Source organism: Agelaius tricolor, unplaced genomic scaffold, assembly GCF_023055355.1.
Source record: "Agelaius tricolor isolate 1412-34295 unplaced genomic scaffold, bAgeTri1.0.p SCAF_15, whole genome shotgun sequence".
Classification (NCBI taxonomy): Eukaryota; Metazoa; Chordata; class Aves; order Passeriformes; family Icteridae; genus Agelaius; species Agelaius tricolor.
The window spans coordinates 16,950,383-16,971,976 of record NW_027269275.1 but is presented as its reverse complement, the minus strand read 5'-3'; the positions used below and the strand labels follow the sequence as shown (position 1 = coordinate 16,971,976).

At 40.0% G+C, this 21,594-nt stretch overlaps 1 protein-coding gene across 1 annotated transcript in view; it reads right to left on the bottom strand.

Moving 5' to 3' along the window:
- CDYL2 (chromodomain Y like 2) overlaps positions 1-21,594 on the bottom strand; it is a 60,638-nt gene that overhangs the window by 19,057 nt on the left and 19,987 nt on the right. The window contains exons 2-3 of the mRNA XM_071440729.1: positions 8,939-9,533; positions 622-839 (exon numbers count right to left, since the gene is read on the bottom strand). Of these exons, the coding sequence (XP_071296830.1) occupies positions 622-839; positions 8,939-9,533 (813 nt within the window). The remainder of the gene's footprint in view (positions 1-621; positions 840-8,938; positions 9,534-21,594) is intronic.

Below are 21,594 nucleotides of genomic sequence, written 5' to 3'. Positions count from 1 at the left end.
GTGATCCATGTGTGTACTGGGACAGCACAAGCTGCCAACTCTGAGTCTGCCCCTGTGTGTATAATGTTTGGAACAAGGGAATTCCTTTTTTATCTTTTATATGTTGTATGACTTTATGCAATTCAGCTGAGGATAGAGCCCCTAATTGGTTAAGATTTCATAAATAAATACAGTGATTCAGAGAAAAAGTAATTAGGGATCAAGGTGGAATTTAGAAAGGCTGTCTCAGGATATAGACTGAAATTCTCTGTATACAACTGGAGCACTATTTTAATTAGTGAAAGGAAAGAGAGCAGATTTCTCCAAAGGATAGTAAATATCAGTAACTTCAACGTGTGAAAAGCTGCTTCACACAATTCCATGCTGGAAATACTGATTCTGCCATTCCATTAGTTACTTTTAGTTTTTTTCAGCCATGTGAATTAAAATTTAATTTCCATTGCATTCTTTTGGATAGGAATCCCAAGTGTGAAAAAGTTAGATATGTCTGTACTCCAGACTTCTTTTCTAAATTCATCCATTAGGAAAAAAAAATACATAAAATCAAATTCAAGTGCAGTGTTTGCAAGATAACCCACACGTTGGGATGGCTTTCTTTGGCTTTTAGGGCTAAACACTTACCTCTGGGGTCAGTGCATTGTTCTCTGAAGTCTGACTTGACAGCAAAATATGTGTGAACCCATCTTCTTTCCGGACCACAATGTCCCTGAAGCGACAGTTACTTTCGTTTTGGCGCACGCTGTATCTCAGTCTCTTATCGAACACATAATCTTTCTCTCCATCAAGTTTCCTTTTCACAGTGCTGTGTAGGTTCAAGCTTCCACTGGCCAGAGAAGAACCTTGCAGATGGAAAGAATTGAAGCATAATTACCTCTATACCATCAAAGAAATGGAGTGATACTCTCTTTTAGCTTCAATGAAAATAAATATATATAAAATAACAGGAAAAAACAAATTAAAAAAAAATGTGCCTGGCTAGTCAAATGTGGCCTCAAGCCATTGTTCTTATTCTGTTCTCCAACGTGCAGAACTTTTTGTTCTCTGATCAGACAACCTCTAGACCCAAGGAACTGATGCCATTTTGGAGAGTATCCACAACAGGGAAAAAAGAGAACTATGGGAAGAAAGATATAATTCCTCCTTAAAAACAAGTAAGAGCAATAGTAAGTCAGTTTTAAAAGACAGTTTATTCTGACTTACTCTGTGTATGAACTGCAAACCATTCCTTTGCTGATGTCTGCAGTGTTTCTGTAATAGGCAATAGATGATGATTGGTAACAGTGCTGAGTGGGGGTGTTGAAGGAACTTTATAGGGTTTGTATGTAATAATCCTTTTCTAATTACAGATATTTCACTCTATTGCCATTAAAAATAAAGCAGAGACAGGTTGTTGAGGGACAGAGATTAAAGTCACTGGTTTTTGTTTATATAGATACCAGCCCACAATGCAGTATTTTTAAGAAAGGCCAAGAGAGAGCTGAATGAAAACACCTTTGTTTGCTCTGTTCTTTACTCCTGCCAAAGCTGACCTGTTCCAGCTCCTGGTTTCAAATAACCAGGAATTTTTAAAGGGCAGATGACAGGAATATTAGAATACAGGTTTAAATTTAATAGTTTAAGTGACCACCATCCAATTAAAAATGCTCTGCTGGAATAGAATTGAACAGTGAATTCCTGACAGATGCCTCTCAACCAAAATCACTTACCCTCATTTTGGATTAGCTATGTTTCAGCCTGGTGCTTATGTAGGTAACTGATCTGTCTGACACCTCACAGTTGGCAGTGGCCTGTGGAATTGTTCACAGTGTGTGAAATCCTGTATGTGCACTGCAGTCAGGAGGTGGGATGTGAACACACAGCCAGTGCTCAGTGGTGTGTGACAGGGGCTCATGTGGTGTGTGCATGTGGGTACTCACACATCTACTCACAGGGATCCACCTTGGTCCAGGAGCCTGTTCAGTCAGTCAGGAACCTCTTTTTTTGTTGTTGAATTAAGAGATACCATCTAAAGCATTGCCTGGGTTATACTGAATGGAGGAATTTGGCCATGTGCAATGCAAACATGGCCAAATTCCATTAAATCATCACTTAAAAAAAATCTTTTGAAACCAAAAGAGTTGGAAATTTGTTTTCTTGACAAAAAGCATCCACAGGTGTAGAAATTACCATGTGTTTGAACTTTAAATGCTATGAATAATTTCCTATGGCACGTTTCTTCTTTTTCTTAAGGTTGTTTTTTTAAATGTATTCTTACAACAGAAATCAACTTGTGAAATTACTAATAGAACACCAATGCCATTGGGAATAATGTAGTGAAACTAATTAACCCTTTGACTGAGGCAGGCTATTAAATATTGCACTTTTATCTATTCAATGCTTAACCAGCAATAAGCTACTGAATTGTGGTGATTTCAAACTCCCAAAAAAGTGTAAAGAGCTTACAAAATCAGAGGCACAAATGCCCATAGAATGGAAGGTGTGTCAGACTAACTGTAGTGATTATCTACCTTGTGTGGAAGATTATGCTACATCTATTTTAAATACAGATGGTAAGAGAATAGTAGAAGATTAATTCATTCAGATAACCCAGCTCAACAAAAAGCCTCACAGTAATTTTTTTGGTTTATTTTATTCTTTCTTATGTATTCAGTTTGTAAATGAATGCATGATGTAAGAAACTATAGATCTTATCATAGTATTTTAACCATCTGGATGCCAGCTGAAAGAAATTTCATCAGGGGAAAGATCTAAATTCAATATGAGAGAAACATAAATGAAAAAGTGCCATTTCCAAAAGTGGATCATTAAGAGAACAATATATAGTGAGTAGCTTGTTGTTTCTGTGTCTCCAGTGCACCCCTGTAATCTGGTTTAATCCGATCAACTGGAGAAAATGATCAGCACACTCCAAAGACAGCCCTGCTGTGGAACCAGGCCAGTTCAGCAGGGCTGCTCTGGGAGGTGCTGGAGCTCCTGAGGCTCTGCTCTGGAGCCACTGGGATTGTCTCTGCATGAGGCTCAGTATCAGCACCTGCTCAGTGCACACGAGGGGAGCAGCACCTGAGTGTGTCAAGGTGAAAAATGACTATGACAGGCAAAAAGAGACATTCAAAGACTCAAAGCAATTTGTACTGCATGTGAAACAAATTAAGGATGGCACCAATTAACTAAGGAAGCTTTAGATACATCTAAGTGTAGTTTTCTGGCTTAATTGTGAGTATTTGATGCTCAGTCTAAGTACAAAAAGGAAACAGAAAAAATGGGAGAAAATACTCTTTACTGGGAGTTTAATCTAATTATTACTTTGTATTTAATCAGCAGTAGAACTTGTGGAATACCTAAGGCAACATTTATATTTACAAGAAGCTTCAATATTTTTTAAGGAAACCTAAGATGTTCCCAGACCACTGCTGCATGCAGTAATCCTTCTCCAAGAATGGCAGTAAAAGAGGGCAGTAAAGGATGCTATTTAAGGAGAAAATGCAAGCTTGGTTGCTTTCTGCAGTCCTTTCCCATAGTATCATCCCCAAGTGTTGTAGAGAAATATGAGAGGGCTCATCCCTCCTGTTTCCTTCAGCGTTTGCTTGTGGACCTTTTCATGGATTTCTCTAATCCCCTTCTGAGCCTGTTGATGCTGTCTGTCTCCACAGCTTCCTGTGGTATGAGTTTGAGAAGTTGGGTAGCCACTACACAGCGAAGAATTTTCTTTCATCTGTGCTTTTATCTGATGTTCCACCAGTTTCAGTGAGTGGTCCCTAGTTCTGCTATCAAGGGATTTCAGGAGCAGCAGTTCTGCATTTAGTGTATTTGTGGCCTTGATGATTTTGTAAACTTTGATCGTGCTGCCCCCTCAGCCACCCCCTCTCCAGGGCTCTTTTATTCCTGTAATCCTCTTCATTTTACCTGCCCATCCCTGCATCTTCTACAGTACTCCACCACTGCCAGAGGGTCTGACACTGGGGTTCCATTCTACCAGTCATTGCAGAAAACACAATAGAAATTTATATTCTAAAAGGCTGAGGCAGAGAAAGAGGGAGAGGAAAGTGAGGAAAGATTGCACTGACCCTCAGTGCTTTGGGGGAGCTCCACATCTCCTTCACTGCTTCTGCCCACTGCTGGAGGACACCTCAAGCTCCTGTTATTTTCAGATACATATTTTCTGAGTGTTTCACCAGAGCCAGTTTAATGGTGCACCCTCCACAGCAACCCCAGTACTGGTAAGAGCAGCCACACCATGAGTTGGCCTGGTGATCTGCTCTGGCTGAAAACTCAGCCTGCAAAACTGGTTAATTTTCAAACAGATGCAGTTCACCTTGCAGCCTCAGAAGTATTAAAACTGGTGCAGAGGGAGGGATGGGAATAACAATCAGGGTGTCATGGGAAGGAGAGCTGGACTGCTGCTTTTATTAGCAGTGTGCATTTATGCTGGATGGAAAGGATGATGGAGCTGAGGCTTTAATTTTTCTAGGTGAAATAAGCCATGCATCCCTCACTCTCCCTCAGAAAGCAGCTTGGCATTCCTCAGTCTTCCCAATAGCCTTTAACTGCCTCTTTTCTGTCTTTCTTGTGGGTAATGGTTAATGCTGTACATACGTAAAAGCTCTGTTCTGTTGATAATTTACTAATAATTTCAGACTTCTCCAGCTAAGGGAGCATCTGTAAGATATCTAAAAGCAATGGGTTTTTATCCAAACTAGGAGAGCAAGCATGTTTGCTTGTCTTTTACTGCCAGTATTCTTTCAGAAGAAATAGAACAGAATAAGCTAAAAAACCAAGAGGCAGCAGTGACTAAGTCACAGAGAGTATTTAAATCAAGGGCACCATGAGACTACAAAGATTTTTGTAGTGGAGAAAAACAGTGGTTAGTGATATGTGACAGGCAGAAATTCTTCAGCAGATGGTACACAGAAAGAGAGATGTAGAAAAAGGAAAGATAAAATTAAGAGGGGATGTTTTTTGATGCTGTCAAGAAACTTGACAAAACAATAACTCTCAATTACAATATCTGGAGAGAAACAGGAATGTGGTAACAGAAGACAACAAATATCATCAGAAAGACCAGTATTGTTAGCTCCTGGGAGCATCAATGGAAGCTGTTCACAGAATTTTTCAATATTTTCCAATTTGCAGACCCTTAAATAACTGTCAGTAAAGATGATCCTGCTCTCCCTATGGCAGGATGTGTAGAAGACAGTTTTTGGCATTAAAGATCTGTCCTTTCTTCCACAAGGTCCCAGGCCTCCACTGGGACATTTTGTGCACACACCTGAGGGTACACACTCATCCTTCTGGGGTAAAGAGCTTCCTGATGGGAGTTTGTCTAGAGGCAGGAGAAGAAACACTTGTACCCAAGTGGATTTATACACAAAACCAACGAGACTGGTGGAAATTCATTTAAGGAGTCATCAAAAGCTGGGTTTCAAATAGCTGTTATTTGTTTGAACAGAACTGCCATGGACAGACAAACAAAATAGCCATTATTTGATCACTTCTAATTTAAATATTACTGTGTATATTGCTTGGTTCAATGCATTGGTGGTTAAACATTATTATAATATGAAACAATACTGGTTGAGGTTGGTGGGGTTTGGAGACCTTCAAGCATAGGCCCACACTGGCAGCAGAGCTGGGCCTACAGCCAGGTTCGCAAATTGTAGGGAATTTTTGACTTTTCCAAATCCAGGCTTCATCTCATGACAAACCTTAAATTTCTACACATAATTTCTGTGCAGTCTTACACTTAGCTTAGAGAAATGAATCTGGCATTCATTTGGGTTCCATACAGGCAATCTGAAAGCTGACACAAATGTCTGCTCGCTCAGATTGTGAACGGGGCTGCCCAGGAGCCACAGCTTCTGGGAGCCAAACCAGGTCCTCCAGGCTCCCTCTTTGTTGCACATCTAGTGTCTGGGAGCCCTGCAAGCACTGATGGAGCATGCCAGGCTTTCAACTTCCAGACTCAGTGGCAGACTGCCTGAAACCTCTGGCATAGCTGGCTGCCTCCAAGCTAAACGTGGGAGTCCTGCCAAGCAGACTGCCACACTGCTCCTGCTCCCCAGGGACACAGCCCTAGGACCTTGGCTCAGATTTGGAGAAAGTTTTGAAACCCAAGATGTTTGGAACAAAATTTCAGTTATTCATCAAATTGGGCATTTTTCTCTGAAACTTTCTTCATTTGTAATTTGTAAAATTTCAGCCTGGTTTTAGTGTGGATTTCTGTGATAATAATGGGACACAGAGGATCACACTGGGATCCTCTGTGTGTGAATACTGATGGAGTTCAGGAAACTGCTGGACTTGGTGAAGAGTAGTGCAAATTACTTCCACTTGATGTTTCAGACCCCTGTATCAGGAAATGTGGCTTCTCTCAAGCTTGCAGGGCAATATTAAGGTAAAAACCTAGTGATTTGATTTTGACCCTTCTTCATCAATTTCTGTCTGCTATTACTCAGGCAGTCTCATCTCTCCTCTTTGTAGTCTTCTCCACTCTGCATGTGCTGGGTATCACACAGCAGGACTCGAGGGATTTCTGACCTTGGCAGAGCTGCTGAGTTTGGGCTTTTCAGAAAAGAACCAGGCAGAGATTTAAAAATCTCTTCCCTTTGCCTACAGAATGCAAGGGGAAGAAAATACAGAACCCAAGTGATGGATTTGGAGAACACAAAAGCTGTCATAAAGAGCTGTTTGAAAGGAGCTGAAGAGATCAGCTCTTGGGCCAGGAGAGAACACCTGGCTGCTCAGGCAAAGCAGCTTTCCACCGAAGCAGAGCTCTCTGCCAGAGATTACTCAGTCAGGGGTGATGGAGGCCACTCCTTAGCTCTTGTGGGGACAAAGGAGAGGCTCATTTGACCTTACAGTTCTTTGTGACCCTTCAGTTCTTCATTAAACAAAAAATTCTAAAATATGGGAATTAACGCATTTCAAAGATACATTTTGTATCAGAACTTCTCCAGTAATAACATAAAATATTAGAAAAACTTAATTAGAAACAGTAAAAAAAACCACCAAAACTTTATACACATCTGTAATTAGATATGCAAATTGTTCTAAAGAAGCAGGTAACTTTTAAGCATTCTTACATGAGCTCAAACTCTTCAAAATGCAAAAGACAAAATACACTTTTAAAGTGATTTAACTTCAAATTTCATTGGTATCATCAGGAGTACTTATGCATCTAAATCTGACCATGCATTTTGCTGGTTTGGGAGTTTTTAGTAGCAGATTTGATGCCTGGTTTGAAAGATTCCAGTAGCTGTCACATACAGCCAGTAAGACTGGGCAAGGTCAGTTCTCCTGCCCAAATCAAGGAGCATTTGCCAGGTTGCCAGTAGGGTGGAAAATGGAAAGCAGGGTGATATGATTTGTGTTGACTTCTGAAAAGTTTTTGGCAGGGCAATTCACCAGAAGCTGTTAAGGAAATGAGTACTATCATGGGCTATAGAAAGTAGCTAATAAAAATAAATAATTGGAACAAATGGTTACTTTTCATCATGTCAAGCTGGCTGTCCCAAGGACCTGCAGGAGGATTAGTTTATTTAATGTATGTATTAATGAGCTGGGAAGAGAAATATGAGAGGAAAACTTGAAGGCAATACAAAATAAGTAGAGTGAAAACTAGGAAAGATTTTGAAGAGCTTCACTGAATCAAAATAAAAAGGTGAATTGGCAACAGTAAAGCAGATTAAATGCATAGTGAAAGGGATCATACATAAAGCTGTGTTCTAAATTAACTGTAACAGGGAAAGAAAAAAACCCCAAGAGCAACTGTGGATCACTCAATGAAAACCTTTATGCAGTGGGTAAGAGCAGAAAAAATAATTCTCCAAAGGTTCTATCATCACTCTATCAGTAAGCAGTGGGAAATCATTTGGAACAGCTCCTGCTGTTTTTAAAAGGTATTAAAACCACCCCCCACACCAATGGCACAAGAAGATACTCAAAACTCTCAGAAATCAGCAAAGCCTTCCAGGTGGTAGGAAGGCTGAAAAGGCTGGGGCTGCCTACTGACTGACAGGGCATCCTCCACCTCATCCCTGCATAGAGGGACAAGAGGCTGCTCAGTGAAAGTAAAGGTCAACTCCCCGCCAACAAAACCCCAAATCCCAAAACTTGATCAAATAGAATGTGCATCTTATTGTTAGCTCCTAAAAATAACTGTCACAAAAGACCATTGAGGCTGTAAATTTGGTAGGATTAAAAACAAACAAACCAAAAAGATTGGACACATATAGATAACGAGAAGCTATTTAATTTCCATTAAGTTGAATAGTTTTTATAGAGAATATAAACCTTATTCTTTGAGAAATAAGCCAGTCAGTAACTAAGATGATTAGAGAGAAATGTCTCTATATCTTCTTGTTCACTTCAAGACTGTTTGTAACTTCCTCTAAAGTCTGTCTTAAGACTTGTGATGTGTCCAGTTACTGTCAGAGACAAGGACCTGGCTGTTCTGAGTGTTCCTGATTATGACAAGCATCGATACTGAGAACTTGAATCTTATTCAGCCACACTTACCAGGGCACTTTAGCAAGAGTGGTATTAATTCTAAAATAATTCTGGTTTCTCTAGACCACTGGGTTTGAGCACACCCAACAGGAGTGATTTGTTACATGGTGATACACAAACCCAAAGCTACAGCACTATACACATCTCAGTTGTCATTCCTACTCCATGCCCTGTCCTCACTTCTTCCCATGGGGATTTACACTGCAAATCTCGTGACAGAGCCCACACTGCTTCACCATCACTCCGTGGGAACGGGAAAGAGAGAAGCCAACTGATAAAAAAAGTGTGTAATATGTAGGGAAAGTGTGGAACTTGTTTGTGTGCTTCTCACCATAGCACTTGTGTGACAACAGTTTTTCCACGAGTGGGCCCTACTTGCAGTTGCTGCAATTAACACCCCCTCCCGCACAGAGGAGTTCTGTAAATCACATACCAATTCCATTCACCACAGGGGAATTGTTACTGACTTCCAACACGCTGGACAAGTTTTGTTCTCCTTCGTGATCATTTAAATCCACATTTTGCTGCTGTGAGCCATTCCCAAAATGTCTAGAATCTTTCTCATGGCTGCCATCTCCATTCTGCAGACCATTATGTGGCTTTTTCAGTGGCATAATCTGTAAACCGCTGGGAGTAGTTCGGTAAGTCACAGTTTTAGCAGCCCTGTCATTTGCAGATCCTGGCTTTGCTGCATATCCTCGTTTCTGTTTTTGATGAGATGGATTAATTCTCTTCCTTTTGTGTGTTGATCCTTTAGACTTCCCAGATTCAGAAGGTCTATGTGATATTTTCTCAACAGACGAGCCTCGGCTTTCCCGCAGCAGTTTGGGAACGCCGGCCTGTTTGCCGTGCCTGGATCGCTTCTCTCTGCTAACGTGCAGTCTGTTGAACTCATCAATAAATTCCTCACAATGCAGTAGGTGGTGTTCAGGTTCCCAGGTGTCTTCATTGCTCCCATAGCCTTTCCACCTAATCAGATATTCCCATTTGCCCTTCTTGTTCTTCCTTTTGTCTACAATCCTCTCTACCTGAAAGGAAAAACCAAAACTGTGTTAGAAAGAACGCCCACGAACAAACCTGGCAGTAAAGGAGTGAAACAGACAGCCCCAGTGGTATTTTGACAGCAAGGCCACTGCCCCTTCTGAAAACATTTAAAAGAGACATGAACACATCCTCAAATCTGATCTGGGCACTTGCTCCAATGTGAAGAAACAAGAGAGAGTCTGAGATCATTAATGAAAGCACAATTTCTTTGAAAATCTGGTTGCAAAATGAGACTCTTGCTTTACATTCCTCAGCTACCTCTTGTTTCAAAGAGCCAACTAAAGTGCTTTTTGCTGCTTTGTTTGTTACTGATCATTCTCCTGAATCCACACATGTATTTTGTCCCTATAAGTTTCCCCAGTCTTCTTTGTGTCTTGAAACTACCTTGAACAGAGAACTGTTGACAACAAATTGCAGTATTTTGCATCAAAGATCTTGTTTGCAGTAGCATGCATCCACTTTGCTGCTTCCAACTTACACAAATTTGTATTTTTAGGAATTCAATATTTGAGTAAATACACAAAATTTTTGAATGCACCAATTAAAAAAAAAAGCAAACAAAGGGCATTAAGTCAGGATTCTCACATTGAAGGAATGAATTTCATCAGCCTGTGCTGGAGAATGGAGAATGTCATTGTAAGGAACATTTCTACACCAAGGGTTAGTGGACTGTATTGGGAATGCACCCTAAATGTGAATTAACAGCATCATTATACTGTGGAACCTGGATGCTGGTCAAGCCTCAAGTAGAAGGAGGATGCAGAGAAAAATCCAAACACACACCACACCAGTGGCAGCAAATTGGGATTAAACTGCACCAAGTGAAATTCAGATCAAGTCACTGGGAAAAATGTTATAATGGCAGTAGGAATTAAGTATTGGAATAGTACTTGGTAATGTGGAGAAGGTAGGGAGGGTTTATAGAACAGTTTTTGTTACATATATCTGCTATGAAAAGTCAATGATGTAAGGTCAGTTATGCTAAGGAAAATTTCGAAGACTCTCCCAGGTTTTCTTTTTTCATTGTTTAATTTTTGTTTTTTGTTTTTAATATGTGGTTTATGAAGGATAAAGATGCCACTAATGAAAAAAAAAATCATTATCATTAACCCAAAGCAGTATTGTTAATTTAGAAGAATAAATAAGTGGATAGATCATGTAACAGCTTTCACTGCTCCTCAAAGAAAAATCATCTCATGTGAAGAACAACAGTGGAAACTATAAGGAGAATTTAACCTTGAAGAAGGGCAATCACAGCAGTGTAAGCAATTGTTCATTTTAGGTCCCTTGTTAGAGCAAACCAATGGATTAATTCTGTCTGTTCACTGCCTGGAACTGTACATTCATAGAAATCTTGGTGGGTTCCCCAAAGGAGTCTAAATGTAATTAGCAACTAAACATTATAGTTCTATCTCAGTTCATTTACATGGGAACTGTGCTGAGATATCTGTCTCTGAGTCATAGTGGACACCTTCCTCCATCTCCAGGGCTCCCACTGCAGCATCTCAAACAGCTCCTTCCTGTGCTCTGGCTTATCAGATATCTCCACAGAACCACCTCAGAAGCAAAGCAAGGCATCCTCTTTACTCTGAATTTAGCACAGTCCCCTTCAGGATTGCTCAGAGAGGCAAAACAATTAACTGAAGCTCAGGCTGGGCAAGTTGGAGATCATTTGTCTAAAAAGAGGGAAAAGGCTTCACAAAATGAATGAACTGGCATTTTTTTTTCCTCATGTGGGATGTGTGGCTTTCAATTGTCAAACTAATAGTAGTCTTATTATGATCTTGTTGACTTTATAGAGAGCAGCTGTCCAAATTAGCCTTGGCTTTAAAATATTTTCATCTTCCTATCAGGGACTAGCCAGAAAAACTGTACATTGAACCACGGAACTCTGTGTGGGCTGCCTGTGGATTTGTTACCTTAATTACTGCAGCTTCCTAAAGCAAGGAGCAAAACACATGCATGTATGTCCTGGGGAAAAAATGAAATTGCTGCTAAACTTGGTAGACCACAGCTATCAGTACTGGAGAGTGTGGGTTCCTGCTTTTCTGTCTGTACCAGATAAACAATGTACATGCATTCCCCTCCCTTTTAATTCAGGACTTTGCACTTGGAACACAAACTCTGTGTCACTTTGCTGCTGCTTGAGAGTTGTTTTTGTTTTGGGATTGCACCAGCTTTGTTCCCCAACTTGCTCACTGAGGGAAGAACCTCAGAAAGGATGGACAAATACCTTTTTTGGGATCACATACGAAAACCATCTCTCCACCCTCACCTTTTTTCACTTGGGGACATATCTTTAACTACACAGATTTCTTATTTTCACATTGTTGCTCTATGTGAAGAGGTTTTGTGGAGGGTGTTGTTTAATATGGAGCACACTCAAGTATTTTGGTGATGAGGCATCCTGCATTTCAATTAGGAGGATAAAAGGAGAAAATATGAGTAGTCTTTGTTCCTGGGAAATAAAATAATGGCAGTGGAGGATGTGATTAACCACTTAAACACATCATGAAGGGAGAATAAAAGGAGTCATGAAATTGGGTCAAATTTAATAAATAGTTTCTGAAAAAAATATTCAGAAAGCAAATATATTTGGGTAAGACAACATTTTCAGAACAAAACTATCAATGTTCAAATTTAACTAACTAAAATGAAGACTAAATAAAATGAAGACAAAATGTTTTGTTTCTGGTCAACCCTCTTTTCAGTTTATTGTTTTGTTGAAGAGAAAATGAAAAAAATGTGGTATAATCCAAAATTAGTTTGTTTTCCTTGATTTTTTTAGTTCAACCATAATACCCAGTGGCTTGACTAATGATGCATAAAAAGTCTGAGTAGATATTTTCCTGTCCTCATTACTGCCTCATTGTTCACTGAATGCATCTGAGGGTAGCATCAAATATATTTGACCTCTCAACATGGTCCCTTTTCTACCACAGGGCTTTAAGTTCCTCAGTAATATTTATCCCCTTTAGGTGCCACTGGGAAGTGCTTCAGTGGAGGCATAAATATCAGGGTTTTAGCCACACCTGCTACTGTCTGTCTCATTTTCCTTCTACCCACAGTCCACAGTAACAACAAACAGCACTACTTTGTTTTTTTAATGATGTGTATTTGTTTTAACAGGTACTATGTGAAATAATAATCTTATTGTATTTACTTAAGGTTGCACAAATCATATCAGTTTTCTTAATGAGAAATAATTCTGTGACAGCTAATGATTAATAGAAATAATACTTTAAATCCTCCCCTAGAATAAACAATACATGTTTCTGAGAATATGCAGCAAACATCTAGGGCTTCAGTGTCTGATTTTCCATTTCCCCCTCAGTTCCATCTTTAATCAGAACTGAGTAACATGTTCCCAAAAGTGACTGTGGTAGTTACAGTTGCCAAATCCATGATTTCACTATATTTGCTTTGGAAAACTAAGGAGTTAAATTTAATAAAAGTGCAATGACTACAAACAAACCTTGCAGAGGTACCACACTTAAAAGATTGCTGAAATGTCATGTACCATCACTTCCCTGGATTCTTTCTCTCTCCCTGCCCCTGCTGGCCAATTCTGGATGAACTGAGGTTCTGATATGTTACCATATAAATACTTTTAAAGAGAACAAACAGAATAAGAACATGGCATCTGTGCAAATGCATTTGCAACACACTTTTTAGCTTCCAAGTAGCCTTAAACCTAGCTCTATACACAGCTGCACAAACTAGGATGAAATTCATAAATAAAAAGCCTTTAAAATATATCTGCATTCTACGCTTCATGTGAAATAAAATAATACATTAGTGGATTAAAGTACAAATATCTAGAGCTTCATAAACTTTAGTGTTTTCCTTATATATGCAGAGTACAACAACCCCACCACCCTTCCTTCACAGAAAATTCTGGATCAAAATCATTTATCCACACAAAGTTATTGTTTGCTTATCAAAAATATTAGATCTAGGCTAAGTTAAAAAAGGATAATTCCTATGGAATTATTTCTACAGCTGTAACTATAAAGTCAAAGCACAGCATACTCATCTCAGTTCACAGCTCTAAAGAGCATAAATACAAATCCTTGTGCTCCCAGAAAACACCTTCTGGGAGATCAGTAACTTCTAGAAACATTTGGAAGGTTGCATATCTACTTAGAGATTTCCAAAATAAATACATTTATCATCTCCTCTTCGTAACATGCACATCCATGTAAGCAACTGAAACTGTAATCACTGGTGTTCAGATGGTCTCTGTTAGTGAACTCTTCAGAGCATCAGAGCAACTGCATGACAGACACTAGAAAAACTGCCTTTCATTACTATGATTACAGGACTTGTACTGGTTTATGTGGTTTTTTTTTCACTGGAGGTCTTTGTCCCATGTTGTGCCTGAGGGCGCTGGAAGGGTGTTTGAAGAAAATGCCAAAGAAGGAAAGGCAGTAAGATTTCTGAGAGAGATAAAGGACATCTGATTCAACATGTTTGTCTTTTAAAAATTCACTATTGCCCTAACTTCCCCCTTTTTGTTACCTTTGCTTTGGGAAATACTCTATCTCATTAGCAGTAAATCTTTTGCCTTCTTGTCTTTGTAACTTGTTTTTGTTTTTCTTGTATTTGTATTTGATTTCACAAAATCTGGTAATTGGAGCATTTGTTCCAGATGTACAAAAAATATGGCAACATATCTTCTGAAGCATCCAGTATTCATTTTAGAAAAATAACACTGGAATGGCTGCTGGGACTCTCTTCGGAATCTGACCCATGGAGTAAGTCCAGCTATGAAACCCCCTCAGTTCTAAATTTGTGTTGTTACCTGGAAGGTCACAATGAAAGTGAAAGGGCTAGATGGTCTTAAAAACAAAAGGGAAGCCATTCTTCATTGGAATTACTCTTAGGCAAAACATGAAATGACATCTTCCCAAGAAAACCAGTGAACACCCCATTATTCTCAAAAGACACTGCTTTTCATTCAGTTCCTTTTTTTGTTTCTTTTTAAGCACGTGGGGTTTTTATTTTCTGTTTTCCAATTTCCTTAGAATCAGAAGAGATCTTAAAACTTAGTAAGGAACTCCTGGAACTTGTGCATTTTCACTTGGAAAAGCCTATCAGCCTGATATGGAAACCCCTGGTATGGAAACCACTGCACTGGGTATGTGCCCTTCAACACAGACATGGGAAGACTCACAGCAGAACAAATAAATGCTGTGAGATCTCCTGCTGCTCCCTGTCCTGCACCTTTGATGCTCCCCTCCTGAGAGACAGTAACCCTGCAGAGGTGTCCTGCTGTGAGATTCCATGCTTGGGGTTTAGATGGAAAACCAGGAGTGCAATGCCATCAGTTGTATTTGCAGCAGTGGTGCAGCCATTACAAGTTACTGCTCAGTGTGGTGTTCTCACATTCCTTTTTCTGGACTTTGCTGCAGAAGCACATTTTGTTAAGTTACCTTCCCTGAGCAACATTTGTCTAAGGGGCCTCCTGGCAGAGGGAGTTTCCCTTCATTAGCAGTGGAGATCCCATCTGAGGGCCTGAACCAACCACACTTCCAAGAACACTCATATCTTCAGTGCCCTTATACCAGCTTCTGGGAAGTCTCATCTTTCTGTGAAATTCAGTCTCACTGAAACTGGAATTCTGGTCTGGTCTCTGTTGTTCTTTTCTGACTCTCTTCAAACCTGTCCTAGTGCTGCATCTCCACTCCCACACTGGGGCCCTGGTTCTCCCTGGTCCCATCTGTCCCTGCTGCTCACTCTATCAACAGGACCCATTTTCACAGCCCTGTCCTCTCATGTTTTCTTTCCAAAAGATTTTTCCTGGTCAGAACTTAAGAGTGCTCAAATATCTCAGTCTGTTGAAGCCATTTCCATCTCCCACTATAAATTTAAGGATGTAATCTATGTCACTTTCTTTTCTTAGGATATTGAAGTGTATAAGCTATACCTGTGGGGGAAGTGCCACAATCATCGTGGGTTTTGGAGCAAATAGGAATAAGAATATACACAAGAGTCTTGTACTGGAGGGAAGGTGTTTTTGTACAAACTGATACTGTCCCCTAGAACAGGAAACTTGACAGATGACATAAGGATCAGAAAGAGACTTTTTGGTCAACTGGTGTAGTCCCTGTCATTGTAGGCAATTGCATCATACAAACCCTTTCATAATGGACATGTTTGTGACACAGAATATGTTTCTGTCCAGGCTTATTTCTCAGAGGGTGCACAGCAAAGAGCTGTTCCTTCCTAAATGCATTGATTTTGTTAAAATGTTTTAGGCTTTCGTTTGGAAAGCAAGTGTGTTTTCAAAGTTGCAAAAGAAGTGCATGAAAAAATCAAGATCTTTTATATCAGCAGCTTAAGGTAATCTTGAGAATATTCTTTATATAGAGGAAGAACAGGAGTTTTTCCTTTGCAATCCAAGAGTGCATCCATGTCATCAAAAACTGTCATGTAATATGGAGGAGACCTCTCTGGATCTCTTCCTCCATAAAAGGTTTAAATCCTTTTGACTTACAGGCATTATCATCACATACCACATTTCGGAAATCCAAAAAACGCAGGGGGTTCTGTTTATTTTAAAGCACAGTGACACATTTTATTTTATTTATCAAATCTCTGTTGTCTTTTGTACAATAAATCAGTGTGCTACTGTATTTCATTGGTAATAGTTGAAAAGAAAGCAAGAAGCAGGACATTCCAAATTTCTGGTGTTCTTTATGCTAAAAAGTGGTCAGTTCTGAACACACCCACAACAAACTTGCTGGCACAACTCATTTCTGCCAAATTTAATGGGAATCTCCAGTTTTCTGCTATCTGAGAGTGTGTGTGTGGGAAATGTGTGTATTTATCAGCAAAGAGAGGCTCAGCACAATATAGTATGGTTCTGATTCTGCCTATACTTCCTTTAAGTACTACAAGTCAGCACAGTTATTCCCTATTTACTTACATGCAAGCAAAATCTAAGTAGGAATCCCTGGGATTTAAACCATGAAGATTTTAGTTTTTTATTTTAAAACAAGCTTATAGGAACAGGAGCATGACTTGAAAAGACTTCTAAGCAAACTAGTGTTTATATGAACAGATCCCTGTTCTCTCAGTAGAACTGCTTGGAATTTGTTAAAAATACTCATGTTTCCGAACAGATTTTGAAATGTGTTAAGTAATACTTAAAAAATAAAAATATGACTATCACTAAAGGTGCTCTTCAACATTAAAGCAATTCCAGAAATGCAGGAAGCAATTACCAATTTACATGAAAATGTTACCCGAAATCATTAGAAAAAGATTAATTCTGTTTTCTTTTATGTTCACTGGCAGTTTTTTCTTCTCTACCTTGTTCAGTTATGGCTTTTTTTGGTTTTTTGTACAGTTTACACAGTATTTTTCTTCACCATATGGGCTTCATTCAGATTCAACTCAAGGCCAGGACTTCAGTTCAACACTTTTACATCCATCCCAAAGCTTAGTCAGAAGTGAAGATTCCACATTAAAAAAACACAAAGGTTTAGCTATAATACAGCATAAACAAATATTTGAACTATTTGCTGTACTGCCACTCAGTGAGTCATTGCTTTGCAAATGCTACTGGTACGACTGTCATAAAACAAACCACATGTTCTTGTAGGGTAGGTAGAAAAATATTTTCTTAGCCCTTTTACAGCAAAGTGGTAAACTTGAGCACAGAGATGTGAAAGCCTTGGTTTTGGGGAGCCCTGTGTCACTAAATGCGTCTATAGGTGCTGAGGATTTGGGATTTCAGAGGTTCAGAGAGGATTTACCAAGTGAACAGGGAGCCTTGCTGGCTCTGCATAGGTGACATGGCAAAGAGGACATGAGGGACAAGAGGGGCCTGCAAGGGGACACTGGTCAGTCCTGTATCAAAGGGCTCAAAGTGGATTGTACAGGGATATCTAAGGCAGGGTAATGCAAGAGTTTTGCAGAGATTTTCAAGGACTGAAATGAAAGTTTGGTAAAAATGAAGGCTCTGGGTTGCAAAACAAGACAAATGGACAATGAGATGTAGTTACTCTAGATCTAGGATATGAAACAGCAGTTTTTGTGTAAAGAATCTCCAGTGGCAGTATGCATTTTGTAGCTCTTGCACACAGGGAGATATAACTATTTTTTAAATTATTGTCATGGTTTAGAAATTATATTCTCCAATTTAGTACTCCCTTTAAAACCACCCTCTGTTCTCCCTTCCCCTCCAACTGGAGACACAAAAGGCAAAGACCATGGGTTGAGACACGAACAATTTACTGGAAACAGCAGTGAGATAAAAATTAACAGTAACAGCAACAAGAGGTGTAAGAAAATAAATAATTCACACAGAAAAACTCCCTGTAAGTAAACAATACCAGACAGCTCCCTCTACCACATTTTCTTGACTGGAAGAAACCCCCTCTCCCTGGAAGAGTCCCTTTCCCTGTCCCTGGCAAGTATGTGAGGGAGTACAGAAAAACATCAAGGTCCTGGCCATGCCCCTTCTGGCTACCACAAAAAATTAACCCTGTCCTGGCCAGAAGTAGGACAACAGTAATACATACCTGACAGAGCAAATCAAAAATAATCCCCGAGTCTGAATGTGAATGGAGGACAGTAATCTCTCCCCATCACTGACACAGAAGGGAGAGGAAAATGCAGAACCTTGTCCATGCTATATGAGTGTCTGGACAGGGATAAGGTGATATGAGAAGGATAAATCATATATCCACTTCATACTTTCTATCCAGACTAGAATAAGGGGCAGTTGGTTTGGAACATCCATATAGCAAAAGTAGTAACAGTCAAATTTGTGAATAATACCATGCAGGGAAAGGTTTTAAAGGGAAAGGGCTAAAAATAGATGACTTTGTACAATACAGAAGGCCGAGGGGTGATCCTTTGAGTGAAAAGCTGAAGTAGCAGTTTGGAAAGTAGCGGGATAATAAGGGAAGAAAACTCATGAAACACAAAGGTTTCTTTCAGAATTCAGTAGAATTCTTCATTTTTGTGGTTACACAAATGAAGTTAATGTGGTGGCAGAATACAGGAAAGAGCCAAAAAGAAAGGTAGAGCAGAAAAAGGAATAAAGAAACATGCTTTAGGCAACTATAATGGCGTGACAGGAGCACAGAATATTACAACTAAGTATCCAGGATACCAGAGCAACATCACAGAAAAATGGCACAGAAAATTTCAAAAATTATCTGTGAAGAAGTAATTGTCAAAAAGGAAGAATAATATATCATTATCCCCATAGAAATAGCATTCAGATGAGCAGGGTCAGTAGGCCAAGTTTTGGCCTCAATTACTGCATTGGTTTTCACTGCATATTTAATTTGTGTTTGAGATTTGAATTCTGCCCAGTGTAAAACCAACTTCCTACTGGTGCTTGGAAGGAACAAACTATCTTATGGACAGCAGCAAAGGCAGTTATGAAAGCTGTCAATGTTCATCAGACAGATGCATCTTAAATCATCTGAGAGTGCAGCTAATGAAAAATCATCTGCATTTAAAATATGGGGCCAGTGCTCTAAACACAGAGACCCAGGGTATGAAAGCATATCCACTGATTTAACCAAGTGTGCTTTGGAGCAGCCAGCTGGGCTCTGAGGAGGCTGTTTGCTTCCAGGGTGGGTGAAAGGCACTGACACGTGGGCTTGTCCCAGTGTCTGCAGTGAGCCAGGCTGAGCACAGCACACTGCAGGGCACGCTCTGGCCACAGGCTGCCCTGAAACTCCTCTGGCAATGCAGAGTCCCCAGGAGCTGCCATCACAGCCACTGATGGTGCTGCCCAGGAGACAACCACAGGTTACCTGTCCTCAGGCCCTACATCTCTTTAAAGCTGCCTTTGGCAACAGATGGACACCATTCCTTGATCTCAGTGAGTCCTCTGTCAGCTCTGGTAATTCACTCAAGCCAAGGACCTGTTAACTGATGAGTCCTGAGTTCTTTCAGGTCATCATGATTCCTGATGATAAGGTTTCAGCCAAGTGTTGGCAGTACTTCCAGCCAGGCAGTAGTAGGGGTTGCTCTAGATTGGAATCCATTACTCCTTTCAGGGAGGTCCTAAGGACCAGCCCTGGGGGTTCTCAGGTGGCAGGGTACAGATCTTGCCACCCTGCTCCAAACTCCTGCCACATCACTCCAAGGGTTCCTGTGCAGGCATGTGCACATCTCCATCCTGCAGCTACCTCCTGTTTCTGTTCAGAGATGGTGCAGACCCATCAAGAGCCAGGGTAAGACTGGAACTCTGATGAAGCTGAGGAACCATTTAGAAATGTCTATGCTCGAAGCACTATTGAATATGTAAGCAGTGAATATATTACTGAGGAAATTTTCCATGTATTTGTTAGTCAGATTCCTAACTTGGCGGCTGTGTGAATATCTCAGCTGCTCCTGGATGCATTTGCAGCAATGTGGCAAAGGGCTTTGTTCCATGTCTCTCTGTAGAATAGGGCAATTACAGAATTATATTTTTATAGATGTAGGTTTTTCTAAGATTGATTCCCTGTATTTGTCCCACTGGGACTGGGTTAGTGTATGTTCTTTCTGTGGCACTATGCCAGTCACAAACTGGAGCTGGGGAAGGCTGCAGCTGTCTGCTTGTTATTAATTGAGGGTTAGTGCAGAGACCAATGCACACTGATGCTCCAACACCCAAACTGTTATCCAGGTACTTCATGAATGGACACTTAAATTCCCACTCTAGTATAACAAACCTCTGAGTCACTTTTAATACTAAGATCCCACTTGGAAACGGTTTATGAGCTTACAAAAAGGACTTTTAACTTCTAGGACTCTTACAAATTGGACAGCCAATTAATCTGATTCTAATGAGTCAGTAAGAATCTTCTGCTGTCCTCACTGTCATGCCTAGCACAAACCACACATGTGGTCAAATACAAGGACAGATATCCTGAGAGGCTATGGGACATCCACTCAGAGATATTCACAACCTGACTGAGCAAGACCCTGAGCAACCTAATTAAGTCAGTGCTGCCTTAAGCAAGGGGGTGGATCAGATGATCTCCAAAAGTCCCTTCCAACCTGCATTATTATATGATTCTGTAATACGTTTTGCCTAAAATATTTACTAATAATTTACTAATTTTTTATTCATTATTTTTTACTTAGAAAAGCATCTCCATTTTGAAAACCGAGTTCTGTGCAATCTGTGGAAGTGTGTGTGTGAATTGACTCAATTAATCTGAGTTTAGATTCACCAGGCAGCTGGAAGGGAGCTTGCTACAACCAGCTTTGAACTTCTAACTTTCTTTGACCTGGTACCATTAGGGTTTGTTTGCCTTCAGTCATACAGCAAGAGCCATCCACTCTTTGAGATGTACAAAAAGATGGGTTTGAAGACCTAGATCAGCTGCTCATAAATTTTCCTAGTCATTAAATGGATGTTTTTCAGTGCTGAGATACATTGTGAAGTCATTCCTCAATGTCTTTTCAGTGTTTAAATGAACATTCAGTATTCATGGTATAAGGAGAAGAAGGAATGTGCTAAGCTGGGGTGTGCACATATAACATGCTCCATGGCAACAGCTGTTTATTAGCTCTTTGTTCAACATGATGGAATCAAAGGCAGGGATAAGAGGGATAAGTTGCCAAACCTTTACCACAAAGCTAAGAGGAAATATGCTAATCTAAATATACTTGTGTTTCCTGTACCTGTCCTGGAGGTTTGTGCTGAAGTAGGAATAGAGTGTTCTGCAGGATAGGATGCTTAGATAGGGCTTCAAGGTCAGAGTTTGTGTTTCTAGTCCTTGTCACCATCTCAACTGTTCTCTTTGCTTTTATGTGCCTCATCCAAAAAGAACACCCACTCTGTGAAGTAATTTCAGACCTGGTGTGGAAAATGGGAAAAGTGCATCGAGATAATTAGTGTGTAGAGCAGTGTACAAAATAAAAATTTTGGTGAAGCAGATCTGTTTTGAAGCATAGTGGGGAAAAAAAAAAGGGGAAAAATCCCAAGATTAACTTGTTCTGTATATGTGCATTTTGTATGATGCTTGCTGCTTTCATCTCACAGTTTGGGGGCAGAATATGCAATATAATGGCCTGATAAGA